Raw genomic sequence first — 22,855 nt, 5'->3', positions numbered from 1 at the left:
TTGCTTAAAGTACTTGTCCTACAGTACAGGACAAGAACTCTTACTGCTTGGCAGTGGTGGAGTAGGGACAGGATGGTGCAGTGGAAACCCAAGCAGGCTAGAATGGGGAGATGGTGGGAGATACAAGCAACTTGACTGCTTACCACTCACTTCTGACACCTTGTGGCTCAGATGGTAAAGAATCTACCTTCTATGTGGGGGACCCAGTTTCGATCCCTGGATTGGGAAGATCCCCTGGAGAAGGGCACAGCAACCCACTCCAGTATTCTTGGCTGGGGAATCTCATGGACAGAGGAGCCTGGGGGGGCTACAGTGAATGGGATCCCAAGAGTCAGATATGACTGAGCAACTAACACTTTCACGTTCTGGCACCTTGGCTTCTGGTCTAAGTCTGGTTGATCTCAGATAAAAACATGTCACCTCAATGACCTAAGCTTATGTGACTTAGTACATGTGACTTATTTTGGCTGTGCTGGGTTGTCACTGCAGTGTGCAGACTTTTCTTCTAGTTGTGGCAAGTGGGGGCTATTCTCAAGTTGCAGTGCCCAAGCTTCTCACTGCGGTGGCTTCTCTTGTGGCAGAGCATGGGCTCTAGGGTCTTCCAGCTTCAGTAACTGCAGCGCCCGGGCTCTAGAGCACAGACAGTAGTTACGGCGCACAGGCCTAATTGTTCTAAAACATGTGGGATTTTCCCAGACCAGGGATCAGACTGGTGTCTCCTGCATTGGCAGGCAGATTCTTTACCACTGAGCCACCAGGGAAGTTCCAGTATATATGATTTAATTAGAAGTACATGCAATGAACTGGTGGCTCAGACGGTAAAGCATCTCCCTGCAGTGCAGGAGACCCAGTTTCGATCCCTGGGTTGGGAAGATCCCCTGGAGAAGGAAATGGCAACCCTCTCCAGTACTCTTGCCTGGAAAATTCCATGGACTAAGGAGACTGGTAGGCTACAGTCCATGGTGTCGCAAATAGTCAGACACAACTGAGCGGCTTCACTTCACTTCACCCAATGAACTAGTCTTGCAACTGTGTAAGAAACTAAAACTATATCTCCATCAAATCATAAGATATCACTGTCTCAGACCTTACCAGTTAAAAACAGAATACACAGTAGTATGGGTGGCAGCTTTGTGTGTAAATTCAGAGGCTCTGAAGTCAGATTTGAATCCAAAATTGCTGTAAAACCTAGTAAATCAATTATTCTGTCTGTCTCAATTTTTACAGCTGTAAAATGGACATACTAACATCTATCTCGGGGGGCCTTGTGAGGGTGAAACCACCTGGAATAACATGGCTTATAATACCTTGGTTTAAGTAAGGTACTCAGTCAGTGTAGCAAGCATCCTTCTAGAAGCTGGCTGTCTCCTCATACCTTGACAGAGAACACCAGTGAGTTCCACAGAGCAGCAGGCGGTGGGTGAGAGGGGCGGTTCCCTGATCTGAACATCTGGGGAAGGCTGACTTGGATAGGCTGAGACATCTCATTACCATGAGGCATCTCAGAATGTAGGAATCTTATACTGTGAATCTCTCAGAGAGTATGTAGCCTTTCCAAATTTATTTTTACCATTTTCTTTGACCAAGAACTCACAAAACTAGTGATACCAACAGAAGCCCCTTATCCAAATTCTGCTCTCCCCTGTATTCACGGTGAGGCTCTGCCTTACATGGATGCTCTTGTCTTCATGACATCCCTTCTTGAGCAAATATGATTGGAGAGCCAGCAGGGTGAACAGTGAGACTTAATAGAATGTCATACATAGAGTAGACCAGGGCCTTGAAAAGGACATCCAAAGAGAAACTTGCGGTCGCTGGGGGATTATCTTCAATCAGACTTAAATCAAGTTGGCCACCAACTTTATATGTGTATATGTGTGTGTGTGTGTGTATTTTTCACGTAAATACATATATGCAAACATACACATATGTGTGTGTGTATAGTGATAGGCAATTGAGACTTAAGTCTAACTCTAAGAAATGTTTTTGCTTCTTGACTTGACAATAAGATAGCAGGGTCTTCTAACAGTACCCAGAAATTAAACGTTAGAAGGTGAGGGCTTGAGAGAAAACAGCCCTGAGACCAAGAGAGATGCTTTTTCAGGTACCAATGGAAACCCCTGCTCCAAACTTTTCAGATGTGAGATGGTTCTTCCACCCTGCTTCTTGCTTCATAACCCAGAGTAAGGCTGGTATCTGTAGAGTTCAGTGCAGTTCTGTTATAAAGCTCAGCTCCTTATAATATAAAAAGATCCTCAAACATGGAAAAATGCCTCATCAAGGTGCTTTTACATCTATAAGGTATTTCATCTCATTTTGAACCTGCTCCTCTGTGATTTGGGATTCTTAGAGCGTCAGAACAAAGAGGTGAGGAAAGTCAGGGTTATAGATTTCCTGCTGGTGTTGTTACAAATTATGAAAATGGAAAAACAATAGAAGCTAATAGGATATGGTCTGAAATTGCAACATTTTCCAAAATATCACATGTGGAACATTTTTGTCAGGCCCCAAAGGAAAATGGTTTAATGTGTTTTGGGTTTCAATTTGAGATGTCACATTGATGGACTGATATGGGCAGGAAGTTTGGAACTGAGGGTTATTTTGTTATTTACTAATAAATGAGATTACTTCATCACAAGAAAATATCACAGCATTTCTTTTTAATATTTGGGCATAGAAAAAAAAATGGTTATGTCCCAGCCGATGAGAAAGTCCAATTTCTCATGTTTTTCTAAGGATTGTTTTTCTCCATTTGTTTTGAGTCAGAAAGAAGCCATTCTCAGCTGCTCCCCTTGTGGAAGCTGGGATCCTCTGTGCCTCTCAGAGTGACATTCATGTTATTAGAATGAATTGGCTGCTCAGACATGGAGCGGCTCGTGAAGCCCCCTGACCCTTTTGCTCTGAGGACACAACATTTTCTCCCCCAGAAACTGCCCAGAATTGCACGGGAGACGTGCTGGCACCCACGCCACCTCGGTTATAAACACCACCACCTCGTCACCATGCTGTGTCATCTCTTTGCCATTTAAACTGAACAGATGTTATTTTTGCTCCAAACTGGATTGCAAAACATCTTTCTTTCCTATTTTTTTAGAAGCTCCTCTTTGCCAATTAAAATAATCCCGTAAACAATCATACCTGAGTAAGTTGCCTGGTGGAGTGCCAGAAATACTTGTTTTGAAAAGATAGCACATAAAGAACTCGAGAAAAGGATGAGTTAGATCGGCAGCATTCAGGAAATATTGACTGCAAAAGCCAGAGCTCCTGCTTCCGAGGCTCTGGACACTACTGATCAGCCTGTTAGAGATACCTAAGATGCCCAGGGTGGGTCTGAGGGGTCAGCCGTGACCTGGGCAGCTGGGGAGCATGCGCTGCGTAGTTTGTAGAAGCAGATGTGAACTATGATGCTTTTCAGCTTCTGAGTGACAGATCTATCTTCTCTGCCCAGGTAACTCCCTGCTCTTGAACCCCTCCATGCAGCCAGACCTCACAGTGAGCCGAACGTACAGTGGGCCCATCTGTCTCCAGGACCCCCTGGACAAGGAGCTCATGACGGAGTCCTCACTCTTTAACCCTTTGTCGGACATCAAAGTCAAAGTGCAGAGCTCGTTCATGGTCTCCCTGGGAGTGTCCGAGCGAGCCGAGTACCACGGCAAGAATCATTCCGGGACTTTCCCCCACGGAAACAACCGCAGCTTCACGACAGTGCATGCCAGAAATAAGACGCCCTACATCCAGAACCTGTCATCACTCCCTACACGGACCGAGCTGAGGACCACGGGTGTCTTTGGCCATTTGGGAGGACGCTTAGTAATGCCAAATACAGGTGGGTGGTAAGTGTGCGTTTGTGTATCTTCTAGCGTTTGTTTGAACATATTATATTTACATGATGATGTCCCGTAAGGTCCATTTTTAAGATGTTGACTCTTCCAGTGTCAGAGTGAACACCACCATAGCTCCGGAAGTTGGCTTGATTTACACAGCAAACCAGAAGCAGCGCTGACATTACACTCTGCCATCTGCATCTTAGCATGGACCGTACACTCCATCAGATGCCCTGTTAGGGCCGACAGCTATGCTGGCTCAGAAGGTTCGGGTGGTCCCTAGAGTTTAAGTCCCTTGAAATATATTTCCTAGAACATGTTCAGGAAGCACTGAAAACATTCTTTCATATGACTGCCAAATACCGTGTTTATAGTGAAGCATGGTTTACAAACAAGTTGATAGATGAGTGAAATGACCCTCAAAACTTCCTCAGTAACTGACGTAATGAATACAGTCAGCATCCATCACCCTTGCTATCATGTTGCTTTATGATGAGCAGTGATGAGGGTTCCTTTGGGGTTGCTCTTTTGAATTCAAGCTCGGATCCTTGGCTATGTAGTTCTCAAGAGTGCTTAAGAGTGTTTTTTTCCTTTTGGTTGGAAGACTTTCGTGTTGTTTTGACGTGTACAGCCCAGATAACTTTGACTCAACCTATGCATTAGTCTTTAGAGTTGCCATCTAAGATGTGGGATGGAGGAAGAGAGCAATGCCCAGCACCACCCACCCACCCCCCACCCCACTCCCCACCCAGTATCTGAGCAACAAGATTTAGGGAGTGCTCTAACTCGTCACTGTGGCTGAGAGCAAAGGGAAAAGACCAGATCTGCCATCGTTGTTAAAGATCTGGATAGCACTGAGCTGGGACCAGCAGGGCCTTAGCAGATTTCTCTGTAGGGTAGAACAAACCCATCTAAAATATTAAGCATTTTATCTTGTACAGTGAATTCTGTAGTTGGACTAGTCAGATGCTACTGTTCTACTGCCTGACCTTCTAAATAGATTAGTGACTTGTGCCTGCCGTTTGTTCCAAGTTGATGATTGGTTTTCCTATATCCTTTGCTTCATTAAAAACTTAATTTCAGGGAAATGGCCCTCCAATGCAGACCCAATAATGATGTTGAATTCTAAATTTCCAGCGCTCTAAATCTTCCCCGATGAGTAGGACGTGGTTAGAATCTTTTTTTACGTATGTATGATGCCCTCCCCCTGGTGAGATATGACGGATAGGAGGTCCATGTGTAGGGAGCAGGTGGCCGTATTTACCAGGTACCCTTCTTGTTTACTTCCATGGTGGCTCAGACATTGAGGAGTCTGCCTGCGATGTGGGAGACCCGGGTTCTATCCCTGGATTGGGAAGATCCCCTGGAGAAGGAAATGGTTACCCACGCCATTATTAGTGCCTGGAAAAATCCCATGGATGGAGGAGACTGGCAGGCTACAGTCCATGGGGTCGCGAAGAGTCGCACACGACCGAGTGGCTTCACTTCTTGTTTAGTTGCTGAGTCATGTCTGACTCTTTCGTGACACCTTAGAAAAAGAATCTGTAATTGAAAACGTGGAATCTAGAAAAGGAAAAGATGCAGAACCTGCCCTTTTGAAAAGTATGTACATACATCAAAATTATGAATTTGCGTGTTGAGGTTCTGTACTTTTATTTCCACTTTCTTACCTAGTGGTTGGCACTTAGGTGGCTCTCAATAGTTACTGGTTGAATAGATTGGTCCCATCCTCATCTGTGTGTGTGTAGGGAGTACCAGGATCCATCCATTTATCACCTGTATTTGTTTAATATTCATCATAGAATGTGAAATGAAATCATGATGATAGGCTTTTGCCTTGCTTCCCTTCTGACTTGAGAAGCATTTAGGTTGACAACCCAAAGTTCCAGTAGCGTTATCTAGGATTCCCAAACAACTCTGTGAAGGGGCGTTTTCAGAGCTCTGCACGAGAAGCCCTAGACCAGACTGAAGCTGTTCACTGGGAATGAATTTGAGAAAAAATAAGTGCAGGGAATTGAAACATATGCTCTGTTATTTGCAGAACATAAATGTAAAATATGCCCTGGGGAGCTAAAGTATAAAGAAGAGAGGCTGAGAAATTAAATTGTTCTCATGCTATCCATCCCAAATTATTGTGGGGTGCCTGGCTGTGGTTTGTGAGAAAGGTTGGCTGCAGTCCCCACACTCCAAAAATCATTTATTATGCAAAATAGGAGCCAAAAAACTCAGGTGGTTCTGTTGCCCTATCAAAAGGCTCTCAGGATAGGTGGAGGTTGGGGGAGAGTCTATCCTTTAATCAGAAATAACTTGTGAATGACTTGTTGAAAATGGATACATCTTTAGGGGACCACAAGTGTGAAGAGTTCCTACAGAGCCATCATTCTTCATAAACTATAACTTGCCACCAGCACCATCAGCTCCCATGACCTTTGCCTCTGGTGTTCGACTATCTTCAGTTCCCACATACACTTTAGATAATTAAGTGAGGGAGGGAAGTACATTTAAAGGATCATCATACAACTTCTGATTGAAGGAAAGACGGGATCGTTTAAAGCTCCAGTGATCCTACACATTCAGGTTGAATTTCGGTGTATTATGAATAATATTTCAATCTAGACACAAGGAATTAAGCTGACTTGAAAGGAATGCAATATGATCTACTCTGCAAACAACCCTTTCTCAAAAGTCCACACACATATTTATTTGATTCGATTTGGGAGCTGACTGTCAGGCCCTGATAATCTGCAGAAAACTGCATGTCTCAAAACCTGGCTGTTTTTTTGTTTTTTCCTTTCCTTTTTACTGACAGTTTTCAATCCTATTTGTTCATTCATATATTCATGATTTATTTTCGGAGAGCTTACTCTCTGCCAGGCATTGGGCCACATGTTACAGATGCAATAAACCATTAGTGCTTTTTTTTTTTTTTTTAAACACACTGGATGATTTTATTTGAAGATTTAGAAAAGACAAACTAATCAACATGTCAGAAAGCAAATAAATGATCGTCTGGGTTGGTGATCAACCTGACTACCAAAGGGTGCAAGGGGGCTTTTTGTGATAGTGGAAATGTTCTATCTTGATTGTGATGGTAATGTGAGTGTATACACTTGCCCCAAAACTCATTAATTTGTATAACTTAACTTAAGTGTGTGAATTATACCTCAATCGGGGAATAGAGAAAAATGTGAAATGGGAGCACAGCGGAGCTCTTTTGGGTTAATTGCTCAGATGGCATTATTTCTTGACAGTGACACTCTGTGCTCTATCTCTAAATAAAGTCTAAATATCTCTTATCATCGTAGTCTAAAAGAGGCAACAGAGAGAAAGTGTGATGTCAAACTAGCAATACAGAATGTAGGGTTGTGTATTCGGTTTGACGTTGGCACACACTGAATATCACATGTATAATTTCTGCTCCCCAGCAGGGAAGGATGTAATGGAGCCCACTTCATTTGGCAGCTACATTTAAGGAAGGATGGGCAATTAAAGGAGAGGACTGATCAGAGGCCACTGAGTATGGCAATTACTGTTCTCCTACTGTTGACATTAGGGTCCGGAATATAAATAGATACCCTAGCTGAAAAGCTGTGAGCAAGATTTAAATGGGCCTCATTTTTAGTGAAAGATACTGATGATACCTAGCATGTTACTGAATAATTTCCATAAATGTGAACCACACAACTTGTTTTGCCATGAGTCTTCCATTCCTCGATTCTATAGCAGTGAACAGGAACACAGAAGGATATCAGTAAAGTCTGCCATCTCTAGATGTAATTTTAGCAGCAGCCGCCTGAAAGCTTCCTGTGTAATTACATTAGCTCTAATGAAAGGAGAAAAGGTGAGTGCTGCATTATTCAAAGGATACCCTGAGATTTTACTTCGTCAAGATGTTAACTGTGTCTCTATTTCATTTCATTTTATAAGCAAGAAGCTACATTAAAGAGACTCTCTGCCCTCTCTAGACTCTTCCCTTCTGGCCAAAGTGAAATAGTAACTTCCTAGCATTCAGGAGAAAAGAGAGGAATTTCCCAGTGTGGTATGAGGTGCTTTCCTATGCCCACCCAACCTTCGTTACATGATGTTACTGAAGTAAGGCTCCTGAGTTTTCTTTCAATTTGACATTGATAGGAATATGGCTAAGTTACCTTTAATCTTTTCTAGCATCTGTTTGGAAATACGGAGCCAAATAGTAGCTACACAGCATCTTAAGTTCCTAAGCTTATCCACAAGTTTTCCCTCCTTCAGTTCTCTTGACAAAACACACTCCTCCATCAGTCACCTCCCTAAACTGACTTTAAGAGGCACCCTTTAGAAGACAGCTACACACCAGGCTCTAGCAAAAATGTTAAATGTCTCACTTATCATCCTAAATACCTTTTCAGGAAATGAGTGGATAGAAACAAAGCAGAGAAATACCTTTTAAATTCTAGAGCTGACTAACTGATACACGAAGAATCGATGCTGTTGAACTGTGATGTTGGAGAAGACTCGAGAGTCCCTTGGACTGCAAGGAGATCCAACCAGTCCATCCTAAAGGAGACCAGTCCTGGGTGTTCATAAGAAGGACTGATGCTGAGGCTGAAACTCCAATACTTTGGCCACCTGATATGAAGAGCTGACTCATTGGAAAAGACCCTGATGCTGGGAGGGATTAGGTGCAGGAGGAGAAGGGGATGACTGACAGAGGATGAGATGGCTGGATGGCATCACCGACTCGATGCACATGAGTTTGGGTGAACTCCGGAAGTTGGTGATGGACAGGGAGGCCTGGCGTGATGCGATTCATAGGGGCGCAAAGAGTCGGACACAACTGAGTGAACTGAACTGAAACACTGAAATTCTTAGTCTCAGATACGTATGATAGTGAAGGGTGTCAGGATACCTAATCTTATAAGAGACTTTTTTACAATGCCAGGAAGGCTTTAAATTTTGAAATTTCTATTTAGTGACATATAGTTGACTTACAGTGTTCGTGTTCTGCTGAACAGCAAAGTGATTGCATCGTGTGTGTAGATATATGTATACACACACACATTCTTTTTCATTATGGCTTAGCCCAGCATATTGAATGTAGTTCCCTGTCCTATATAGTATGACCTTGTTATTTATTCATTCCATATATAATAGGTTGCATTTGTTAATCCCAAATCATCCTTCCCTGCCTCATTCCCCCTTAGCAACCACAAGTCTGTTCTCTGTGTCTGTAAGTCTGTTTGCTGTTTGCCATGTATTAGTTTCCACATTGGAGAAGGCAGTGGCGCCTGACTCCAGTACTCTTGCCTGGAAAATCCCATGGACAGAGGAGCCTGGTGGGCTGCAGTCCTTGGGGTCGCTAAGAATCGGACATGACTGAGCGACTTCACTTTCACTTTGCACTTTCATGCTTTGGAGAAGGAAATGGCAATCCACTCCAGTGTTCTTGCCTGGAGAATCCCAGGGGCGAGGGAGCCTGGTGGGCTGCCGTCTATGGGGTCACACGGAGTCAGACACAACTGAAGTGACTTAGCAGCAGCAGCTTCCACATATAAGTGGTATCATATGTTTCTCTTTCTCTCACTTTTCTTGGTCATCTCTAGGTCTATACATATTGCTGCAAATGCCACTATTTCATTTTTTGTGGCTGAGTAATATTCCAGGGTGTATACACATATACACACACACCCACATCTTCTTTACCCGTTCATCTATTGATGGGCACTTGTTGTTTCCATGCCTTGGCTGTTGTAAATAGTGCTGCTGAGAACATAGGAATGCAGGTATCTTTTTGAATTATAATTTTCTCTGGACATGTGCCCAGGAGTGAGATTGCTAGATTTTATGATAACTCTTTTTAGTTTTCTGAGGCACCTCCATACTAGTGTCCATAATAGCTGTACCGATTTACATTAGGATGACTTTAAGTAAAAATCTGAATATACGCTTGAAAGATATACCCTTTTATATGTCACTGAAGGAAACAATATCTTGTTATTATTTTGTACTTTGTGAAACTCCTATAAATTGCTGTGAGGTGGTCCATCTTTGAGAGCATCTGTAAGTTATTCAGCTGAGGTGCTTCTGGATAACTGGAGAATCTACAAATAACTTCTTGGCTTTTTCTGTTTCAGGGGTGAGTTTACTGATACCACACGGTGCCATCCCAGAGGAGAATTCCTGGGAAATTTACATGTCTATCAACCAAGGTGAACCCAGGTAAGAGACAGAGAAGAATGGCACATTAATAAGATCTTAAGTATGAAAATGGAACTTCTGCAGAAAATCTGAAGTTATTAAGATAATGTGACATAGAGCTATGTGGGTGAGAGTGTAAGCTCCTTGGACTGTAAAGAGGAAAAAAGCAATTGCAAACCTGTTGGCTTTCCGTTTGTAGACTGCTACCCCAAGTCACCGACATCTAGATAGCAGACACCAAAATCAGTGTCTCAGTAGCTGTGCTGCGCCAAGTCACTTGAATCGTGTCCAACTCTTTCGTGTCCCCATGAACTGCAGTCCGTCAGGCTCCTCTGTCCATGGGATTCTCCAGGCAAGAATACTGGAGTGGGTTGCTCTTCCCTCCTCCCAGGGGGATCTTCCCGACCCATGGATCTAACCTGTGTCTCTAAAGTCTCCTGCACTGGCAGGCAGGTTCTTTACCAATAGCACCACTATCAGTAGGGTCTCTCCACAAAGAGTCACTGTCTCACAGAACCCTCCTCTCAAAAGAAAAATATATCCTCCTGGGGGTACTCTTTGGTTTTACACATTATGAAAAATGCAGAGAATAACTGCCTGTGACCTTTTAGCATCAGCAGAACACCTGCCCTATAGCCAAGAGACAATTTCTTAAGCAATTTTTCTCAAAGAAAAAAATAGTCTACACTTTAGTAGCTTTCAGATCTGACAAATTTCAGCAGCATTAAATTCAGTTACATGAACAAATACAAATCTTGCCTCATACGTTTTTAATGAAAGTAGCTGCTTATTTTCCTAGTGCAACTATGGTGTTTGCAGAAATGTTGCCTCCTCCACATGAGATAAACCAAACTCCTCTTTAGAAAGCAATTTCTCTTATCAGCTAGATCTATATACCTCTGGCATTTTCAGTCATAACATCTTGGTTAGTTTAGAATAGATTTTGTTGTTAGCAAAAAAAAAAAAATACACACACACATGAAAGAAAAACAGAGAAACAGATGGTTTGAACAGACTTTGATAGCTATCTCCATAATAGGATTTGTTAGTATCCAGTGGTTTTCACTTTCTGCTCTATGGGATTTGAGAAAAATGGAAGAAAAGGCTCTGCTAGTTGGCTCTTGGGGAGGAATTGCTGGTAAGCCATGCTATGCTGGGTTTTTGTATTACTTGCTCAGTTCTGTAGACTGATGTCCTTTAATTGGGCACCTGAAAACATTCCAGTGTTGAAGTATCTGCACTTGGCAAAAGGGAAACCAAGAAGCAGAAGTTTTATTCAAAAATCTCAACTAAGCAGACCTAAGAACTATTCTCTGGAATAGTCGCCTTGTTTTTGGATGGATTTATTGAAGCAACTCTACCTGTTCAAAACTGAGGTCATGGTCAATTACACATAAGCTACTAAATGCATCATCCTTCAAAAATCAGGTTTGAGGCGGAATCCAGGCAACCTTGCCTGAAAATCCTGGCCTCTTGCAAACCCTCCTCCACTCTGCATCCTGTTCCCTTTGTGGTAATGAGTCCACAGAGCCTGTGTTCAGCTCTTTCTTCGCAAACCCATCCCTACTTTCTTCTACCACATTATTTGAGAACCAGCCCAGGAGCCTTTCACAAATTCAAAGGCACCTAATGCACAACTCACCTCAATCCTCACCTCTTAGACCCTTCTTCTTAGGAGGGCAGTGCTAGATTGTGTTCAAAGACATCAAACATGCAAGGAATTAAATAAAAAGGCTCCAAAATAGGAGAACTAGCTCTTGGGACATCCTGAAGTGGAAAAAATACATAAAAATTTGCCGGAGCCCAGAGGCTTTGAAAGATGAACTTGGCCTCCTGGGATCACACCCTGCTAAGCTTTGCAAGTTTCAGGTTTATCAGTTTGGTTTATTCACCTGTAGCTAAGGTGTAAGTTCATTGATGCCTTTCAGGAAGATGGACAGAAATAGAAACAACGTCCGAAACGTCCCATCTATGAGGTGAGCGTGTAACAGAGGATGGGGTAAAATTTTAGGAAGCATACATTTGCATTTGCCAAAACCTTCCCAGCTGTTCCTGCCTCTCAAGGAAATGACTGGTCATTAAACGGCAGCCCACTTACCTTCCTTGGCTGTTCTTGCTCCTTTTTAAGGAGCTACATACTGAAAAAAAAAAAAAAAAAAAAAAAACACTGAAAATAGTAAATGCCTTTTACTCTTTTTTTAAAGCTCAGGTACATTTTTTCCATTCTTGCTAGGGGGCTACTCAGATCTGAGTTCTGCTTTTAATCCTGTGATTAATCAGGAGACCGCTGATGTACCTATTTAGTCTTTTCTCTGTAAGATCACTTGAAAACCTGTTTTCATCTTATGGCATCTCTCATTCTGAACTCGAGCTCAGATTGAGACCCATTTCCGCAAAGTTCTTAAAGTTGGAACACCACTGCTCTGACTTTTAGCTCAGAGGTGTGAGCGTTGGATTTTTCTGACTGCCCGTCACTCCATACACAGCAAATGACAGTGGGATCTTCCCAACACCATCTTGATTCTGTGTTTAAAGGCTGTTCCCTTCTCCTATTGATGAGACAATTCTGTTACTCTTTCCTGAGTTATATCCCTGGTGTCGAAGAGTGATGACTTAGTGGAACTGTAACGGATAGCACAGATGCAAATTCTTTAGCAGATGCCCAGGGATATAGCTGTGCGGAGTGAACCACAGACTCACAACAAACCCCTATATTCAAATAGGCTCAGATAGATACACTTAACATTTTGGAAAGTTTCAAGTAAGGTGGTTCTTTGTCTGAAATGAATGTGCTCTGTCTCTCTTAGAACATCCTACTTGCATACCTGGGAAATTTCCAAGAGAAGATTGTATTGAATTAGCCAAAAATTTCACTCAGATGTTCCAGAAAATCCAAACAATTTTTCCGACCAACCCAATACTTTCTGTTAGGTAGAATGATGTCACTTTCCCTCCTCAGTGTCCCTGCTTTGTCTATACTCTCAGACTTGAACCACCATCCTACTGAAGCTTTTCTAACCTGTTCTATCAGTCTGGACCTTTGGTTGGTCATAATGCTGCACAAATAAACTCTGCTGACTTTGTGCGCATATAGGTACACATTAAATAGTTTGCTAGCAGGAGACCTTGCATCCTCGGAAAAGTAATTACTCACCTCTGTCTCAGTATAACTTGCAAGGTGTTCTTACATGCGTTTAAGTCATTTAATCTCCCCAGTAACAAAAAAGAGAGGGTTTTGTACAGATTTTGTGATGAGAAAAAAGATCTAAAAAATGAAGTTTCCTAGAAAGGAAGCTGCTTCGCAAGGATGTATTACTTACCAGCTGAGCTGGGATTTGACTTCAGGATATCTGACTCCAATTCCATGGCTCATGGACTAAAGGATGCCACCTCTCCTTGACATCAGAGACTTTAACAGCTTTCTGATCCTGCATTACAAGGCTTAGCCCCTGGAATTGCTCTGTAAGAGAAGCAGACAGGATCAAGTTGAACATTCCTTAGACATCTACGGTGGTAAATTGCTCCTGTTACATTATAGCTGAGGGAAGAAAGGCTGGAAACAGGTGTACATCAGTGCTGAAACTTAGCGGACATGATGTTCAGAGGCTTTTGAGCTCAGTGGCTAAGAGTGTGAGCTCAGGCATCCGAGCCCTGGGTTCAGACTCACTGCTTTTATTCATGAGACCACGGGTAAATTAATGAAACTCTTTGACTCTGGGTATAGAGTGGGTACTTCACCTATTAGGGATATTTATAGGATTGTATGATATATACAATGATACTACAATCTTAAAGATGATAAAATAAATCCTAATTATACATTGTATTTGATAAAGTATTTTACCTATTAATACTTTAGATAGGTATATGTCCTTTAATCTTCTCATCCATCCTGTATGGTAAACAATATTTATTCTTCTAATTTTGTAGATTTGAAAATTAAGACCAAGAAAACATAGTACATTTGCCTCAGGTGTCAGTGGGACTGGGCACCAAAAGTTTTTGAGTATTAATGTATTTTTAGACTGTGTCCCACTTTAAGGCATATTATTCTTGAGTCTGGTAAGACATGTTTTATGAGACACGGGGCTTATTCCTAAGGATGGAAATGAAACATACAGAAGAAACATGAAATATACAGAGAGGGGTCCAGATTTGGGGAAGACAATGGTAACGTGATAATTCAATGTGGAATTATGGTGCAATAGAGAATTTCACAGAGAGCAGTGGGAAAATGGAGGAGACCTTAAGTCTATTCTATGGATGGATTTATAGAGAGGGTAGAAGGGAAGGTGGATAAAAGATCAGTAGAACTTAGCCAGACAAAGAACAGTATAAAAATTATAAAACCCAGTGATTTCTAGCTCCAAGATATACATTTTCCATTATTTCTATACAGTAGAAAGTAGGAAGGAGGGTGGTTAAGAGTAAATAAATCCAGGCTTTATTATTAATATTCAGGTATAGTGGCTTTACAGTGTTACTTTCTGCTGTATGACGAAATGAATCATTCATATGTATACAACTTCTGGGCCCTCCCTCCATCCCCCGTCCCACCCCTCTAGGTCATCCGAGGGCACCAGGCTGAGCTCCCTGACCCCAGCTATTTTATACAGAGTCGTGTAGCTCTGTCAGGCCTAATCTCCCAGTTCATTCCGCACCTCTTCCCCTCCTGCCAGGCTCCACGCATCCCTTCTCTACCTCTGTGTCTCTATTCCTGCCCTGCAAATAGTTCACCATTCTTTCTAAATTCCACATGTATGTGTAAATGTATGATACTTGTCTTTCTGTGTCTGACTGACTTCACTCTGTATAGCAGTCTCTAGGTCCATCCAACATCTCTGTAGAGGACCCAGTTGGGTTGCTTTTCATGGCTGAGTAATAGTCTGTTAGGTACCTCATCTTCTTTATCCATTTCTCTTTCAGTGGATATCTAGGTTGCTTCCAAATCCTAGCCCTGGTAAATCATGCTGAAATGAACACTGGGGTGCATGTCTTTGTGAATTATGGTTTTCTCAGGGTATATGCTGGAGAAGGAAATGACAACCCGCTCCAGTATTCTTGCCTGGAGAATCCCCTGGACAGAAGAGTCTGGAAGGCTATAGTCAATGGGGTCACAAGAATGGACGTGACTTAGTGACTAAACCACCACCACAAGGTATATGTCCAGTAGTGGGATTGCTGGGTCATATGGTAGTTCCATTGTTTTCTAAGGAACCGCCATACTGTTCAGGTGTACGGCCAAGTAAGTCAGTTTTTTTTTTTTTCAGATTCTTTTCTATTATAGGTTACAAGGTATTGAATATTATTCCATGTGCTGTATAATAAATCCTTGTCATTTATCTATTAATCCCAAGTTCCTAATTAATCTCTTCCCCTGACTTTCCCTTTTGGTAACCATAAGTTTGTTTTCTATGTCTGTGAGTCTGTTTCACAGATCATTTGCATTATTTTAGATTGCACATATAAGTAATATAATATTTTTATCTGACTTAACTTCCCTTGCTCAGTCTCTTATGGAGTCACTGTTCCTTTCTCCTGGGTCCTGGTACACACAAGGTTTTGTTTGTGCCCTCCAAGAGTCTGTTTTTCCAGACTTTCCTGTGGAAGTTCTATAATCAAATCCCTGCTGCTGCTGCTGCTGCTAAGTCACTTCAGTTACGTCCAACTCTGTGCGACCCCATAGACAGCAGCCCACCAGGCTCCCCCATCCCTGGGATTCTCCAGGCAAGAACACTGGAGTGAGTTGCCATTTCCTTCTCCATTGCATGAAAGTGAAAAGTGAAAGGGAAGTCGCTCAGTTGTGTCCGACTTCACGACCCCACGGACTGGAGCCTACCAGGCTCCTCCATCCATGGGATTTTCCAGGCAAGAGTACTGGAGTGGGTTGCTGTTGTCTTCTCTGATAATCAAATCCCACTGGCCTTCAAAGTCAAATTCCCTGGGGGTTCTCAGTCCCTTTGCTGGATCCTCGGGTGGGGAAATCTGTTGTGGGCCCTAGAACTTTTGCAACAGTGTGAGAACTTCTTTGGTCTAATCCTCCTCCAGTTTTGTGGGTTGTCTGCTCTGTGGCTATAGTGGAGCTAATGGTGATGTCCTCCAAGAGGACTTAAACCACACGCTGCACCTCCTAGGACTGCTGCAGCCAGAGCCCCCACAGCAGACTCTGAAACACTCGCAGGCAAGTCTGGCTCAGTCTCTTTTGGGGTCACTGCTCCTTTTCCTGGGTCCTGGTGCGCACAAGGTTTTGTTTGCCCCCTTCAGGCATTTCTGGTGGGCATGAGATTTGATTTTAAACACGACTGCACCTATCCTACCATCTTGATAGGGCTTCTCCTTTCCCTTTGGACTTGGGATATCTCTTTTTGGTGGGATCCAACATTCTCCTTTTGATGGTTGTTCAGCAGCTAGTTGCAATTTTGGTCTTCTCACAGGAGAAGATGAGTGCACATCCTACTCTGTCATCTTCCCTTAGTATGATCATCTCTAGGTCCATCCATGTTACAGATGGTAAGATTTCATTCCTTTTTGTGGCTGAGTAACATTCCATTGAGTCTTCCCTGGTGGCTCAGATGGTAAAGCATCTGCCTGCAATGCGGGAGACCTGGGTTTGATCCCTGGGTCGGGGAAGATCTCCTGGAGAAGGAAATGGCAACCCACTCCAGTACTCTTGCCTGGAGAATATATGTGCCACATACTGTCTCTCCGTCTGTCTGTTGGTGGACACTTAAGTTGCTTCTGTGTCTTGGCTACTGTACATAGTGCTGTGAGGAACACTTGGGAGCAGGTATCAAATCTTGTCTCCCCTGCCCTGCTTTAAAGTCACTTTGATGCCAAAATATTGCCTTAAGCAGCCTCCTTCCAATTCTGCCCCAGGCCTAGGCACAGACAGAAGGATTAGGTTTTATGCCTGCTTCACTCACAAAATAGAGAATGCTTTCTGATGTCACAGGAGCTAGAGTAGCCTCACAGAAAGGCAATGGCATGAACTTGGATCTGCCAGAAGTATTTGCAGGTGAGAGGCCCTTGGGATTCTCCTAACACAAGGGTCTTTAAGCAGCTAAGTCAGTGCCGAACACAGCCACCTTTATCAAATAGGCTGCTTTGGAGTGCAGGAAACCAGCAATGATCACTTTTAACAAGCTTGTCTCTTTTCCCAAATTTTTTTTAATTCAAAAGAATTGGGGTCTTCTCTTTCTAACATTTTTTCAGGAGCTTTTTATTTTGGGGGGGTGGATTTTTCATCTTCTCGAAGAAAGTTTTGATAACTTTTATTAAATAAGGGTGTTTAATAGAACTACCCTATGGCCCAGCAATCTCACTCCTAGGCATATATCTAGAGAAAACCATAATTCGAAAAGATTCATGCCCCTTAATGTTCACTGCAGCACAACTTACAATAGCCAAGAAATGGAAGCAGCCTAGAGGTCCATCAGCAGAGGGTTTGATAAAGAATAGTTGGTGCCTATATACAATGAAATGGAATATATACTCAGCTATTAAAAAAATGAAATAATGCCATTTACTGCATCATGGATGGACCCAAGATGATCGTATTCAGTGAAGTCAGACCAATATATAAACCCACTTACATGTGGCAGCAACAAAAAGGTACAAATGAACTTATTCATAAAACAGAAATAGAGTCAAAGATGTAGAAAACAAACTTACGGTTACTGGGGGCAAGGAGAGGAGGCTAAAGTGGGAGATTTGGATTGACATAGACACTACTGTATATAAAATAGATAACTGATAAGGACTTACTGTAGAACAAGCAGGGAACTCTACTCAGTACTTTATAATGACCTATAGGGGAAAAGAATCTCAAGAATGGATATAGTGTATGTGTAAATGATTCACTTTGCTGTACACCTGAAACTAATACAACATTGTAAATCAACTATACTCCAGTCAGTTCTTTTTTAAAACATAAAAGGTTTTTAAATAAAAGTATTTTAGAAAATCCGTTATTTCAGAGCTTTCCCCACATATATACATCAAATGATGTAGCACAGTCATCTCATTACCCTATCCCAGCTCGTATTTTGCACCCCTCCCCATCCCGTGGGCTTCCCTGTGGCTCAGCTGGTAAAGAATCCACCTGCAGTGTGGAGATCTGGGTTGGGAAGATCCCCTGCAGAGGGGAAAGGCTACCCTCTCCAGTATTCTGGCCTGGAGAATTCCGGGGACTATATAGTCTATGGGATCGCAAAGAGTTGGACATAACTGAGCAACTTTCACCTTCACTTTTTTCCCCGCCCCATGGTTGGCAAGTAGAGAAATGGACCAGAGCATTAGTATATGGAGCTTTCTTCTGAGAAGTAATAAAATAAAATCAAAGGCAAACATTCATTTCGTTTTTCCAATTACACTGTCGTGTGGATATTCCGGACCAAATGCTTAGACTAGAGTTGGAAATGTAAATACTCTTCCTGAAGAATTTACAAAAGGATACATATTTGGAATCAGGGTTCAACCCAGATGGAATATTTTCTCTCAGATGGTATGGTCTTCCCACTGGTACCTCTTGGGGTGAGGATTAGGAAGGCAGATAATGATGGTATTAGGAAATATTAACTTTGGGTGGGGGATGCCTTTATAATGGTGCAATAGCTTTGATAGCAAAACATGAAATAAGACCAAATGTAAGACGGGGAAGAAAGTGGGTCTGGATGGAATAAAGCAGACAATTCCTTTTCTAGTAATAACTCACAATTCAGCACTGCAGTGTAGCTGCTTCTGCAGAATGGCTTCATGTAGCTTTTCTTCCAGAGTTGCCAGAACAACACACACAAAAACAAAATCATAAACAACGACTTGATCACATTGCAAGCCTAATAGAGGATACAAGCATTCAGAAATGTCCTTAGGCTGTTTGGGAGGACGTCATTTCTAGAAGACTGAAAAGAAAACACAGATATGTATGGCCATTTAACTTGTAAAAGTGGTGCTAATGAAATGAATCTGTTTCTAGTAAACTACTCTTTATGTCAAAGCAGACATTTGAAGCCATTTTAAAACCACTCATCCAAGTGAAATATGAAACTGCCTACACTTTTCCTGGGCCATCTGATTTCACAGAAGCTAAGAAACCCCTATCATCAGACTATTGCAATTAGTGTAGTGGTCCCAGTCAAAACCTTACCTCTTGAGTGCAAGGTAAGAGCACCTGTCTTTGGCTCTACCCTAACACCAGGTGACTGGTTAGGACATTACTGCAGGGAGAAGGTGTCAGTCACTCAGTCGTGTCTGACTCTCTGCAACCCCATAGACTGTAGCCCACCAGGCTGCTCTGTCCATGGGGATTCTCCAGGCAAAATACTGGAGTGGGTTAAAATGCCTGTCTCCAGGGGATCTTCCCAATCCAGGGATCAATCCCAGATCTCCCACATTGCAGGTGGATTCTTTACCATCTGACCCACCAAGGAAGCCCTTGAACACTAGAACCTTCTGTTTCTGCAAATATCCATGAGTGTGTATACAGGTGTGTGCATGGGTACTGGGCGGGGGAGTGTGGAATTTTGAATCCGATCTAATATTATAGTTTTTAAATGAACAAAAATCAGCCCCCAAAACAGTTTTAATAATTCAATTTCCTGAAAAGTTATAGAATTAAACTTAAATATCTTCAAGTTACCCTGCTACCATGGACAGTTCCATTGAGCACAACTGTCAGAATGACTGCTAGGAAAACCAGAACCACTTAATACCACAATAGATGAAACCCAGTAACTCAAATGAATGATATTTTGCTACATGTGATGACAGAGACACACAAATTTAACCAGGAGTGAAGGGATGAACCTTGTGTAAAGGCTCAGGGTAGGTTCCAGAGAGGAAGTGACAACTGACTTAAAAACTAAGTAAGAGGCATTCCAGGGAATAGAATGTGCAACGGCACAGGGGTATAAACAGCATCACTTATTTTGGAGCTAAGAAAATCAGAACAAAATAAGGAAAGTAGAGTGATAAGGAATGAGGCTGAGAAAATAAAGATTTGACCATGTACAATATTGTTTGTTGACATGTACCTGGTGGGTAGGGATGGATGAGGCTTACTCACACTTGGTACGTATTATCTCCTGCTTCATCTCCATCGCCACTGCCCACATTCAAGTCTTTATTATTCCAGTATCCTTCTGAGTACAGTAAAAAGATGCCTCATTTTGCCCAGTGCAGATATTAATAGTCCTCCTTTTCACACTCAGAATCTCTCAATTTGGACAATAAATGATAGTCACTCTACTTTTGAGTGTCCTTGTCTCTAGTTGTGAACATTTGAAATCCTTTCTCTAATCCCCACGTTGCTCCCAATGGGGAGTTTTGAGAGAGAGAGAGAGACTTGGGGAAGAGAACTCAGCAAGATCTGGCGTGTGTGCATGGGTTAATGTGGAGTGAGAGAGATGAAGGACTTGAAAATAATTCACACAATTCTGGCTTGGGAACTGACGATTAATTAGAAGAGAGAGGTTTGCCAGCTGAAGTCACCTGAGAGTTTGTGATAACGGTTGCTCTGGGAGTGACTCTGGATTTTTTTCTGGAACAAATACAGCTCTTTCCCTTATAAGAAAAGAGGTAGGAAGAAAACTGATTACAGAATAAATAAATAAAATACAAAAATTATATGTATATTCACACACACAAAAAAGGTAACTAATGAATTGAAATCCCATGTCACTTGTTTGGGCTTCCCTGGTGGCTCAGCAATAAAGAATCTGCTTGCAATGCAGAAAACACAGGAGAGGTGGGTTCGATCCCCGGGTCGGGAAGATCCCGTGGAGAAGGGAATGGCAACCCACTCCAGTATTCTTGCCTGGAGAATGCCATGGTCAGAGGAGTCTGACAGGCTGCAGTCTATGGGGTCACAGAGTCGAACATGACTGAAGTGACTTAGCATGCATGCCTGCACATCACTCATTTGGTTGGAGCATGGAACAACAATGCTACTCCCAGCAAAGTATTGCGATACCAGATGCAGACTGGGTCTGCGTGCCTCATGCACAGCGGAATCTTCTGCCTGCCTTTGTTTTCTTTCCTTCCTAGCTAGGTAAGAATCTGCCAACCCTGAAGTAAATGAACGCCGTACATAACATGTCAGGGAAGTAGCACAGACTTAGGCATTAACACTGCATCAAAGGATCCAGAAGCCCTGCGTTCCAGTCCCCTTTGCCACATCCAGCCTGGGCAGCTTTGAGCTAGTCATTTTCTTTCTCTAAACCTCAATCTGTAAATTTTGTGTATTATTAACTGAATTCCAGGATTTGGATGAGGCCAGTAGAGTGACTTTAAATACGACAAGTCCTGTGCAAATTACATGCTACATTTTGTCTATCCATTTTTTTCTTAATTAAAAAGATGGAAAAGCACATGGAATTTGCTTGAGCTCCGTCTCAGTGATATTTCTGCAAAGTCGCTTCAGTCGTATCTGACTCTGTGCGACCCCATAGACAGCAGCCCACCAGGCTCCGCCGTCCCTGGGATTCTCCAGGCAATAATATTGGAGTGGGTTGCCAGTTCCTTCTCCAATGCATGAAAGTAAAAGGGAAAAGTCAAGTCCTTCCCTTTTAACTGCTAATGCATTCCAAGCCTCAGAGAAAGTTCAGTTCAAGTGACATCAAACACAGTAAGTGTTCACTCTAAAATCAAGAGCCTTGTCTTAAAGAAGACTCGAGTTGCCATATGATCCACAGTCATACTCCTAGGCGTATGCCCAGGTGAAACTGTAATTCCATATGATACGTTCACCCCTGTGTTCATAGCAGCACAACTTTCAATGGCCAGGACGTGGAAGCATCCTAAATGTCCAACAACAGAGGTAGGGATAAACAAAATGTGGTACACACAAACAGTGGAATATTACTCAGTCATATAAGGTAACAAAATAATGCCATTAGCAGCAACATGGATGCAACTAGCAATTATACTAAGGGGAGTCAGACAGAAAGACAAATACCATATGGTATCAATTATATGTAGCATCAAAAATATGGCACAAATGTACCGATCTGCCAAACAAACAGACTCGCAGAAAACAGACTTGTGGTTGCCAAGGCAGAGGGGTGTAGAGAGGGGAAGGATTGGGACTTTGGGAGTGGTAGATTAACTATGATGTAGAGGATGGATAAACAACAAGGGCTTACTGTATAGCACAGGGAACTATATTCAATCTTCTGGTATAAACTCATGGAAGAGAATCTAAAAAAATAAATGGTAAATAAAAATTAAAAAGCCTTGTGATGAAAGACACCCTGCATCAATTCTCTCATCTGCGTCTGTTTCTGATAACACTCTGGCCTCTTGATTGATACTGTAAAGGTATACTCTGTGGGTCCAAACAAGGGGTTCTGGGTGGGCTGGCGTTTAGATGAGGAGATCAGTGTCCAGTCAAGCTGGGGCAGGTGGTTATGCCAACTTGAGTAGGCTTTGTCCCTGTCCACTCTGCCAGGCTTTCCTTGCTGGAGGGTGATGGATATAAATGAATGACACTATTTTGTTTACTGGTTAGTCATGGATTTGAATTTGGTTTGCTGCTTTGAGTTTTCAACATTTCTATTGGAATAATCACACTGATGGTATCTAGCTATCCCTTTGAGGAGATGTGGCGTAAATGAACTCTGGTGTCTAGCTATCCCTTTGAGGAGATGTGGCGTTAATGAACTCTGTAACAGCCATAGGGACCCATTGAGGAGGGCAGGTGCTCCAAAATAACAGAGTTGCCACCTGTGCTCCGGAGAGGGGAGTAAATTGCTACCACTTGGGAAGCACAATTCCTCCAGGCTACAGGGCCATGTAGTGCCATAAAAGGGGCTCTTTATCAAATGGTACTTTAATGGCTTAGAAGGGTTAATGCACCTTGA

At 42.5% G+C, this 22,855-nt stretch overlaps 1 protein-coding gene across 2 annotated transcripts in view; it reads left to right on the top strand.

Moving 5' to 3' along the window:
• The window catches only part of UNC5D (unc-5 netrin receptor D), a 628,812-nt gene that overhangs the window by 554,161 nt on the left and 51,796 nt on the right, over positions 1-22,855 (top strand). For both annotated transcript variants that reach the window (XM_068971067.1, XM_068971066.1), the window contains 2 exons: positions 3,449-3,826; positions 9,935-10,019. In XM_068971067.1, the coding sequence (XP_068827168.1) occupies positions 3,449-3,826; positions 9,935-10,019 (463 nt within the window). The remainder of the gene's footprint in view (positions 1-3,448; positions 3,827-9,934; positions 10,020-22,855) is intronic.

This window comes from Capricornis sumatraensis, chromosome 4 (genome assembly GCF_032405125.1).
Source record: "Capricornis sumatraensis isolate serow.1 chromosome 4, serow.2, whole genome shotgun sequence".
Lineage (NCBI taxonomy): Eukaryota > Metazoa > Chordata > Mammalia > Artiodactyla > Bovidae > Capricornis > Capricornis sumatraensis.
The sequence above is the reverse complement of the archived record's forward strand: the minus strand, read 5'-3'. Positions and strand labels throughout refer to the sequence as shown.